Here is an 11,652-nt window from a genome sequence, read left to right on the forward strand (position 1 = left end):
TAGAATCTCTTTTTATACTTATTCCAGAGGTATGGTAACTAAATAAAAATATAAAAATAAACTAGAGGTATGGTAAATAAATAAAACATATTTTTATATTTACTCCATAAACCCCTTTATATTTAGGAAAACTCAAAAAATAGGTTTTATTTAGGTGAAGTGTATGGGCAAATACCATAGCACAAATTACTATTAATATATCATGATATATATTAATATTATTAATATTCTTATTAATATATTATAATATTAATATTATTAAATTTAATAACTTTGGATTCATACAATATTAAATTTGTTATATTGTGGAGCCACTGCAATTAGCGTGTAGCCACTTCTTTTGTTTGAAATGTGTGCCAAAGGTGAGATAAACAAAGCACTCATTTGCATTATTAAATCAATATATTTTAACATATATAATTGATTCAGGCTGCCATTTCTGTGAATTCTGCTGGTGCAGGTAATTAAATTGTTTGATGAGTGCCCTATCTGTGTGCAACACAAGGGCAACCAGGTCTTTAAACTTTCTGGAAGGAGAGATTTATAATTTGATTATTACCCTTGGGAAAGAGAGTCAGTCCCGCACCAAATGAGTGGTAGTTATACAAAATATACATCATGATACTCAGCTTGGTCCATTTCTCAGATGGCACCGGGTCTAAAATATAAAACAATTTGAAAATGGTGCAAATGTAATCCTTTGTATCTATATGAAGATACAGATAATGTACACAGTGCTCTTCTAATCTATGCTGATTTAGATTCAATGATATTTGCCGGAGGGAATTCCATCTCCAACAAGGTTCATATTATGGATGGAATACCTATCATATAAGTACTGCCTTGACCAGATATGATGTCCATTTCCAACGTCAGAGAGATGTGAATTTTTGCAATATGCACTTATCATGGCACCAAAATTTATAGGCCTTAACATATTTTTGTTTTGGCCTGCAGTAGAGATAAAAAAAAACAGCAAGAATATCCATTCCAATTGACCATTACTTCCTGAGGTTCCTTCAGTGACAAGACTGGAATCTTCAAGCTTCACAGTAATGGATTTTAATACCCTGATTTGACTCTAACTGAGCAGTTCTAAAAAGTTGCATAAAGTTTACAAAGCAGAAGCTATACTGTAGCTTTCTTCGATTAAAGGGAAAATTACCAACAACTTGAGTATATTTACAGACAAATATCTCAAACTTGGTAGTGAGAATATTACAGGTTTAGCCAGGGTAACTCCAAGACAGACCTAGCTAAAGATGTCCTTGTTCTCATGGACATTTAGTATGAAATTTAAGCAACTACTACGTTGGTATAACGATATAATCTGTCATACAGTTTATATTACTGTAACTGCTCTTGCACACCTGCCACTTAATCCATATCATTATTACATAATCGCAAATTCAACCTTAATTTAATTCTTTTTTAACATGTTAGATTGATAACATCACAAGGTGATCTCGTAATTGTCTCTTAAAGCCTCATGATCCACAATAGCTAGGATTACCTTGACAAGCCTCGTTGAAATAACTCCACACTATTGTTATATATATATCTGGGTATCTTAGTATTATTTGTTTCTTTTCCTTTAAAGGTGGTTGTGTCCCTTAATATGCATATCTATTCTTGTGTCAAACTTGATTAGTAATAACATCTTTGTTTTGAATTCTTTTCATTTCTTGCTAGCCAAATAGCTCAACTCAATGTACAAGGACAGTCTGATGCCCACATGTAGTTAATACAGAATGTATTTTGAAAACTTGGATTTAGCTTTGTAGTGCTTGAATCATCATTTCATGTTGGTTTTCATTTGTTAGTAGCTAGATCATTTCTCTTACAATATGATTGTAATATCTTTTGTTTCTCTTACAATATGATTGTAATATCTTTTGTTTCTCTTCTGTGGGAAATTTTGTACAGGAGTTCAAACAATGTATATAAATAGAAAGATGCAGAAAATGACAGTCAAATTTTGTACTCAGAATTATGACAAGAATGCCCCTGCTGGGTTTGTGAGGAAAGAGAGCTTCAACACCAGTTCTGTCTCCAACTGCCAAGATGATCAGTACGCTACTAACATGTTTAGTGAAGAATTTCTGCTATTCTCCTGTAATATATAGGCCCCCAAAGCTCCTCATAGATGAGAATATTTGCAGGATGTTAATATTGTTGTAAGTTTGTAGTAGTTGTGGAATGACTTACTTTTGTGCTGCTTCTCATCTTCAACAAGAGTTTCTGTGGTGAATAAGCAGAATCCATGTCCTGCCCTGTGAAGCAGCTCTCCACTGTGATAGCGTTCTTTGTAATGTCTCTGATAAATCCTTTAGACTTCTATTTCATTCTGTAATATGATGGGATTCACTCTCCAAGATTAGGGGATTCACTCTACAGAGTCCATGTCATACCTTCTGAATCAGCTCTCCACTTATGCTAATTTTCTCTGTAATGACCCTAATAAATCCTATATAATGAGATTTCATTTTGTAATATGATGGGATTTTGTACAAAGAGAGGCCGATAGAATTAGTGAGAGGAAGAAAGTTCTATAGATAGTCAAGCATATATAAAGGTAAGTAGTGACGAAGGCAATATGATTATAATTTCTGACTTTCAAAGGAACTAAAGTAAATATGGAAACAAGCATAGTGGTGCACAGTGCCCCGGAGGATGTGAAAAAAGTCCCAAGTTTCATGGTGAGTGAATGCACACCAAAATTTAGGGAACTCTTGGACAATGCCTGCATCAAAAAGAGGATGAAGGGCAATCAAATGCACCACAAACCATTCATAAATGATTAAAGAGAATGAAGGATATTACGTGAACACCCATGTATGATTATAATTGATCTAGAGGATGGGACTTACATCTGGTACACAAGTACATACAGTATCTATGATCTGAATCTGAAGACAATGTACAAAAAATAAGTAAAATTTATACTGTGAGGCAGTACCTGTTCGTTGTCACCAACAACTGATTCATTGCCCATAACCTTAGAACTAACTGGAAAAAGAGAGATAAATAAATTGTCTCGAGCACTTAAGCAAACCTGCCAGATCTAACATTGACTGCATGAAAGAAAACTTGAAGAGAAAGAGACGTGTTGGTGATTTCAGCATTGATGTCAAAGGTGTATGTGGACAGTAAGATTGGCATTTGATGATGAGACGTTGACTGGAACTTAAGTTTGGATGGTGGAACTGCTCTTGAAGAAGGCTATGTAAGTTCATTCGATTGCCTGGCAGAGACAATGCTCCACCTGATAGGGATCAAGCAATCAAGACACTTTGGCAACATTCAAATGGAGGAAAACAGTTTATTGATGAGATAGTCAAGTTTGATGGTAGTGTTCTGGGCAGTAGATACAGATCTCATCCAAACCAATTCCGTTGGATTTAACACAGCATATTAATGCAAAATTTCTGACCTGAATACTCATCCCTTAATGGTGCTCATGATTACAGATACACTGCTCATCTCACGCAGCTGTTTCTGGGTTGCATAAACAAGGAAATGCGTATCAAACCTCCTCAAGGACTTCTTCATACCTTCATCACCATAGTTATGGAGTGCAAAAGCGTTATATTTTTTTTTACTGATCAGTTCTGCAAACACTATCACAGGTACACATTGCTTGCAAACTTCTGACTGTTATCACTATTTTTTATTTACGGGGATAGCCCTCCTGGTTACCCCAATTTTGCGCAAGGCACTATTGTGGGTAACAGTCCCCTCTTATATTATCATGATCTTCTTTGAGCACTAACACATGGTGAGCCTTACCTGGTGTAAAAGCTCTGGCTCGATTTGTCATTTTATGTACCAAGTGCAACAACTCTGTAAACACCTTTGCACAGCAGCTTATTATCTTGAATAAGCTTAATAGTCTTTGGGCTGAATATGTCGTTTATCAACTTTCATTTCCAATTATAATTCTTTAGAAATAGACCATTTGGAGCTGTGTGGAAACTTCATTAATACACTCAAGCACTGTGGTGGCATGAGACCATTCATCACATGTAGGAGACAAAGCATTAGTGTATCTTTAGAAATAGTGCTTAAAGAATGAAGAGAGAAAGCATAAAACTCTGTGATATGGTCCATACTCCATAGAGTATCATCCAACAGATTTGAGAGAAGGCATTTAAGCTGGATTTGCCATCGTGTATTGGGATTCATTTCATCACATGTAGGAGACAAAGCATTAGTGTATCTTCAGAAATAGTGCTTAAAAAAGAAAGAGGGAAAGCATAAAATTCTGTGATAGGGTCCATACTCCACAGAGAATCATCCACCAGATTTGAGAGAAGGCATTTACGTTGGATTTGCCATCGTGCATTGGGATTGATCTAGCGTTCACCTCAGTCTATAGCTTTGCTTGAAGCTCTACAAGACATCCATCCTTGATGAAGATGAAGAGGAGTCCATCACATCATTTTCTGTAGAATGTCTTAATTTTGGCACAGCAGTGGAAGAAGACATAGTTCTGTAGTGCAAAGAATAGGTAACCAAATAGGAAACTGTGCAACTTTATAAGAATGGGCTCAGAGGACAATTGCGGCATTGCCCTTGGTTGGCAAGTGGTACAACTTGGATCAAATGAAAATCAAATCAAGAAGAAACTTCCTCAACTGTAAGACAATTGATGAGTACTGACAACTTCTAAGTGGGGATATTTGATTGTAAATAAGATCAGAGGTTTACTGAGCCTATGATAATGTAAATTTTCTCTGAGGAGAAGTTCAACAACAAATTTGCTACAGTATGACCACTATTTCAGAAGTGAGTTGTGCAGATGATAGGCACAAGTCACATATCATAGTTAACATTCCTCCTGCAATTTTAGAGTGATGGCAGTCACTGCGTCAGAGGATGTGCTAAAAGTTGGGTCAAATACTCATGTAGTGATCCGATTATGCTAGAAATATTGCAACAAATAAGGGCAAGAGAAATGTACAAGGTTGTTAATAAGTGGGCCTCATCTGCCACCTCCTGCTACACTTTTTCTGCTGAAGCTAATTTCTCTGATATAGTTAAAAACTGTTGTTGCCAAGGTGCATCCACCGTATGTGGACTGGTTGGTGATGGTTGAGTTTGCTGTTGTGAATTAGACTTTATTTCTAGCGCATCCATGCATGGATTACCTTCCCTATTCTTTGCCCCATTTACATTTACAGGAATAGAATTTACATCAGCACTTCCTTTATCCTTGAGACAAGTCCAAGGTAAGTCATGGGATCTACCTCCAGGTGCCAGAGAAGTACTTGCAGATGTTCCTATTAAACCATTTCCATATAGACCACTTGAACTTCCATAGGAAGCAGCCCACAAGGGGTTAGATTTCATCTGCCGCTGGCAATCAATGAAGTGGGTTATATACACATGTGTTGCACAGCGCTTCCGTGACTGGTGTGTGGGGAATAGAAATGAGGGAAGCTGCAGAAAAGATTTGAGTATGCAATAAGTACACCATGTAATAGCTAAAACTCAAGTGAAGTGAAAGGTAAACCAATATAGAGAAGCTTGTAATTAAAGACTATTCTTCAGGCTACAATTTCTGTATTCTTGAAAGCATGTGAAAGTTCTCACAAACAGAAGACAAACAGTTGATCCTTGAATCCAGGGATAACTAATATATTCCCTTACCAAGTCATCATTGTGATTACAGATCATCACGCCTCACTCTCAAACTAACTTTCCTCAGACGATTTAACTTTTACAGATCTTTTAATATTGAATGTCACAAGGCTTAAATGATAACAGATTATGTAATAGTGAAGCAGCATTGTTTGCTGCAATGGCATACAATGAAAAGCACCGCCAGGGTTCTCTTACAGTTTAGATGAAAAATGTCAAAGCAACAGTTTGTAACATTCTTCACATAAAATCACAAAGTAAAGCATTTCACCAAACAATTTTAAATCTTTGATGCTAAAAGGCTTGAATATTAAGAATCTATGATGTAATAACCAAATAGCACTGTTTGCTGGGAGGCTCTGAAAGAAAACAACACCCATGGTTCTCTTACAGCTTACATGAACAATGTTAAAGCCACAGTTTTATAACATTCTTCACGTTACTTAAGATCTCAAACTAGAGCACATTTGGTATCACCTGTAGTGATTCTGTACTGTTCTCTGTTGAGGACATTCCTGTCATAGAGACAGGCGTTAACCATGAAGCAGCCACAGCAGCAGCAGCTGCCGCAGCTGCAGGAGAGTAATAACTGTCAAGTAAAATTGGAAGGATTAGTTACATGTTAAACAACAAAACATAATAAATTTTTGTTACACTCACAACTCAAAGTCTCAAGAAATTAGAGAGAGGCCATAGTCCATAGACATTACCTCAAGTGAGGAAATCCTCCAGGCCAACTAGACATTCCCATGGAAACAGGTAATTGTATGCTTGGAGGATTACTTCTTGTGGTGGCCTTTGTTGGAACATTTGAATCTGGATCGTAAAGAACCATATTAATAAAAGCAGAATCATCAGAAGCAAGAAACGGAAGACGCAATGCAAAGATAAGACATCACTTCAACAATATTAGACCTATCTGACCTCAACCCTATCAAATTAGACATTCTTCAGATAGACCAGACATACCAGGTCTATCTATCCCCTGGATACATAAATCACCCTTGACGATTTTCCCTGTTCCCTTAACTGCTGGTTTAGCTGTTTCCTGCTTGTCCTTGTCCTTTAAAGCCTCTGTCTTCTTGTTTTCTCTCTGAAAATACTATTATCCTTTTCAGGTGTCCGCTGATTGCATTCATCATGCTCTGTATTCTGAATAAGTTGCTTATTTTCTTCTTCAAATTCCATATCCTTAGAAATTTCCACTTTATTTCTCTCCCCTACTGAAGCAACTTCTGCTGCAAGAATGGTTGCCAAGTCCATCTGCCAAGCAAGCACTTTTCAGTTTTATAAGTTTATAAGCATAAAGATGTCCAGACAAAAAAATACACTTATAAATACTGTTTGACTATCCAGAGTTCTGAACTCAAAAGGATAGGTATGTGACACTGCCTCAATGGCAGTTGTTTCTAGAACTTTACTTGCAAATGGTAGTGAGCAAGGCATTGATGTGTTAATAACTTAGTTCCCACTGCTGCACAGATTAAATATCCCCCATGTTGTACCAATGGAATGCAAGGCAAGGTAAAACTGTCTTCAGCTTTAAAAGTTAATTAATATAAACTATGTGACCTCTTGAACAGGCTTGGCGTGGTCCAGTGGGTTAATAAATTCCGTTACACCAAAGAGTTTTGCTGTAAAAGGATCAAAAAAATTAGAAAGGAAAGGCAATTCTTCAGTCAAACATATACACACTGACTCACAAATGACGGAAATGGGCAATTTAACATATATACACTGATTAACAAATGGTGGAAATGGTCAATTTTCAACCTTTTTCAAATCTTTCACTGTTTAAATCGATTCCAATTATTCGAGAAGCTCCTGCAATTCTTGCCCCTTCAGCAGCCTGCATAGATTAACCCAAACAAGATGCGTAACAGAAAACTAAAGGGTACACTCATGATATTGGTCGAAAACTAAAGGGTACACTCATGATATTGGTCCCAAAATATTCAGGAACAGTGCTGAACTGTTAAATAATCATCATAATCCATTAATGACTGTAAAATAAGAGTATTGACACGAACATAAAGAGAGTACACTTTTCGTTAGTACTTACACCAAGCCCAACAGCCCCAAGGCCAAATACTGCTACTGTTGAACCCTTCTTGGGTTTGGCTACATTCAAAGCCGCACCCATCCCTGAATCCACAGCAAAATGAAGTTTGCATGACATTTCTAATCTAGGAAACGATCATGGGTTTCACAATCATCAACCAAGTACATTAAGAAGTTCGCATGAAGTAGTTACCTGTTGAGGCACCACAACTCAGAACACAGACTTTGTCAAGAGGGGCCTCTGGATTAATTTTGGCAACACAACTGGCATGAGCAACAGTGTACTCGCTGAAAGTCGATGTACCAAGGAAATGGTAAATCGGTTTCCCATCTTTTGAAAACCTTGTTTTTCCATCATTTATCATAACCCCTCTCTCAGTGTTAATTCTCAGAAGATCACACATGTTTCCATCATTTATCATAACCCCTCTCTCAGTGTTAATTCTCAGAAGATCACACATGTTGCTCTCCTCTGACTTGCAGTGTCTGCATTCTCCACATTCTCCAGTAAATACAGGAAGCACAGTGTCACCCTCCTTGAGGTCAGTCACCCCTTCTCCAACACTCTCAACAACCCTGTGTCAACCAACCTATAGTTAGTGAACAATAAATCACAAAGTTTCTGTCTCTTTTTCCCTTCTGAAATTCTACATGCCTACTAGTATAACTAATTAATTTATTTTGAATAAAAAACAGAGTGCATACCTAGCTGCTTCATGTCCCAAAATGCGGGGAAAGAGAGGGGTTTGGCCCTGCAACAGAAAGCAGTATGAGTATCAGTAATTTAATTTCACTGTTGAAAATATGTAATAATCAATGTTTGTAGTGACTTAATTGTATAAAGAGGAAGCTAATGTATCATACAGTGCAGGGGAATGCCACATATCCAGACTTCAATTTTTATTGATGTTTAATAAATTTAGTTCCAATAATTTTTCAAAGCATACATTTGCTTCCCAGAAATAAACGTCTGTATGACACAAGGCAGTATAATGAATTTTAATTCTGACTTCCATTGCCTGTGGGGGAGCCACCTCCACTTCTTCAATCTTCAGAGGCTCCCCTGCTGCCCAGGCAACAGCAGCTGCAACAGATATACAAATATCAAAATATATCAGATTTCAAGAAGCACACATACAGTTTGCATAAATCCAACTTAACCCTGAAATTCAATAATATATCAGATTTCAAGAAGCACACATACAGTTTGCATAAATCCAACTTAACCCTGAAATTCAATTTTGCCCTGAAATGATATACATGAAATAAATAGAATGTGGCCATGACTCTTTGCACTGAACTGAACTCAACTGGAGTAATTACCTTTGCATTTGATAACCTGGCCTGCAGTAGAGCTCGCCATTTTCCTTTCTGCGCAAATAGTCTTCTCTCGCTATGGTAGTATTATGCAGGACAAACAAAGGCTTCCTTCTTGCGTTGGTGGTGAAGGCAGATATGGTTCCTGAATTTATATCCCACTTCCCTTGAAACACTGATAATCGAATGCGGTGAAGGCGTTGCGAAGTCAGGCATGCCATATTTGTCGGGATAAGCCTCCATGTCATTAGTTTGAATTAATGAGGGCATAGTTATCTGCAATATTTATGGAGTCCATGGTTATCTGGTGGCCTTACCTATCATCCATACAGGATCTATGAAATCCGAGTCTGCGTTTTGCGTTTTTCCACTTAACTGCTAACAGAAACGCTTGAACAATTTCCCGCTGAATGTGGATGCCAAGTGTCAGTCTCACAAACAAAAGGACGACGAAAAAGGTCTTTGCACTGAACTGAAACTCAACTGGAGTAATTACCTTTGCATTTGATAACCTGGCCTGCAGTAGAGCTCGCCATTTTCCTTTCTGCGCAAATGGTCTTCTCTCGCTATGGTAGTATTATGCAGGACAAACAAAGGCTTCCTTCTTGCGTTGATGGTGAAGGCAGATATGGTTCCTGAATTTATATCCCACTTCCCTTGAAACACTGATAATCGAATGCGGTGAAGGTGTTGCGAAGTCAGGCATGCCATATTTGTGGGGATAAGCCTCCATGTCATTAGTTTGAATTAATGAGGGCATAGTTATCTGCAATATTTATGGAGTCCATGGTTATCTGGTGGCCTTACCTATCAGCCATACAGGATCTATGAAATCCGAGTCTGAGTTTTGCGTTTTTCCACTTAACTGCTAACATAAACGCTTGAACAATTTTCCGCTGAATGTGGATGTCAGGTGTCAGTCTCACAAACAAAAGGACGACGAAAAAGGTCTTTCAAAGGAAGGCCTATCGGCCTAATTAATATATCATGAACTATATTAACTTTAGATATATATGGCAGGGAAGAACAAAGATATAGAGTGATAGAGGTGGGGAGACAAGGGAGATATGTAGATAAACTGAACGAGAGGAGAGAGGAGGAATAAAGAGAGAGAGAGGGGGGGAGAGGAGTGAGGGAGGTACATAAGCGTAAGAGTAGGAGAGGGAGACACAAAGATGGAGGGGGAAGAGAGAGAAGGAGTGAGGGAGGGAGATAGTGAGAGGATTGGGGGGCTGAGAGATGGGGGAAAAGAGAGGGATCTAAGAGAGAAAGGGTGAGAGACGAAGGATGAGAAAGAGGAGGAAAGAGGGAGGGATAGAGAGATGGAGTTGGATGGGGAGAGAGGGAGGGAAGAAGAAAGATTGAGAGAGTGAGAAGTGGATAGAGAGAGGAGTGGCAAGGGAGAGATAGAGAAAGCGTATCTATGTTTAGGGGTGAGATAAAGAGACTAATAAAGACAGATGGAGAGAAGGAGAGAGAATGAGAGACGAAGGGATATAGTAACATAGTTGGAGAGAGTGTGTGTGTGATGGGGGAAGAGAGAGGATTGAAGGGCAAAGAGAGAGCAGATTTGAGGGAAGAGAGAAAGAGAGATGGGGGAAGAGAGAGGATTGGAGGGCAAAGAGAGAGAGAGAGAGAGAGAGCGGATTAGAGGGGAGAGAGAAAGAGAGATGGGGGAAGAGAGAGGATATGACGACAAATAAAGAGAGAGAGAGAGAGAGAGAGATGGGGGAAGAGAGAGGGAGGTAGGAGAGAAAGGGAGAGAGAGGAAGGATGAGAGAGGGAGGGAGAGAGGAAGAGGGAGGGAGGGATAGAGAGATGGAGTTGGAGGGGGAGAGAGGGATGGAAGAAGAAAGACATAGAGAGTGAGAAGTGGAGAGATAGGGACTATAACTCTTCATATATAGAGCATGTTGATCTTGATAATATGAGGTCAATAACATGGGTGACTAACAAATCTTGATTACACAGTATTATGCATGGTTGACGATGACGATTCCATATTTATATCTCTATGTCATATACAAGTTTACTTCATGATACCATGGTTGACGATTCCATGGTTGACGATGACGATTACATACACAAGTTTACTTCATGATATCCATGTACATAAATATAAATAAGAAAAGAAATGTTTAAGTGAGTTTTTAAAATACTGATTCACACGCCGCTCTCAGTATTTTTCCCAACATGCTATGGGAGAAGTCTTGATGCAAAGAGTAAGGCCTATATGCTACCATTTTGAAGTATTTCATGGGGAAATTCTTAGCTACCCCACTTAGGACAAGGAGCTTTATGCCCTGGTGCATGTTGTGAAGAAGTGAAAGCAATGTATGATGGAAAATAAGATGGTAATCCACATAGATCACCAACGACTACAATACTTGTAGGCCCAAAGTAAGCTATAAATGACCATACATTACAAGTGGATGGGGTTTATACAACAATTTCATTTAGTGATCAAGCACAGGACTACAATACTTGTAGGCCCAATGTAAGCTATAAATGACCATACATTACAAGTGGATGGGGTTTCTACAACAATTTCATTTAGTGATCAAGTACAGGAAGGGAAACACAAACAATTTGGTCAACACGCTTTCAAGGCCACCCAAATCAAAGAGAAAA

At 38.2% G+C, this 11,652-nt stretch overlaps 1 protein-coding gene and 1 long non-coding RNA gene across 2 annotated transcripts; both read right to left on the bottom strand.

The window, feature by feature from the left end:
* Nucleotides 1-3,292: 3,292 nt before the first annotated feature.
* Nucleotides 3,293-5,090, bottom strand: LOC149220029 (uncharacterized). The gene is made up of 2 exons (XR_016249262.1): nucleotides 4,964-5,090; nucleotides 3,293-4,840 (listed from the first exon to the last, which is right to left on the bottom strand). It is a non-coding gene; the product is annotated as an uncharacterized LOC149220029 (long non-coding RNA).
* Nucleotides 5,091-6,099: 1,009 nt separating this feature from the next.
* On the bottom strand, nucleotides 6,100-9,623 carry LOC149220030 (alcohol dehydrogenase 1-like). The gene is made up of 11 exons (XM_089386981.1): nucleotides 9,518-9,623; nucleotides 8,652-8,788; nucleotides 8,410-8,456; nucleotides 7,898-8,280; nucleotides 7,706-7,788; nucleotides 7,417-7,492; nucleotides 7,216-7,277; nucleotides 6,868-6,906; nucleotides 6,613-6,736; nucleotides 6,354-6,459; nucleotides 6,100-6,232 (listed from the first exon to the last, which is right to left on the bottom strand). Exons 1-11 carry the CDS (start codon nucleotides 9,555-9,557, stop codon nucleotides 6,100-6,102), a joined length of 1,230 nt encoding a protein of 409 aa, XP_089243107.1. The 5' UTR covers nucleotides 9,558-9,623.
* Between the last annotated feature and the right edge of the window lie 2,029 nt (nucleotides 9,624-11,652).

This window comes from Pinus tabuliformis, chromosome Q (assembly GCF_031772625.1).
Source record: "Pinus tabuliformis cultivar Carrire ecotype Pingquan chromosome Q, CPIR1, whole genome shotgun sequence".
NCBI lineage: Eukaryota > Viridiplantae > Streptophyta > Pinopsida > Pinales > Pinaceae > Pinus > Pinus tabuliformis.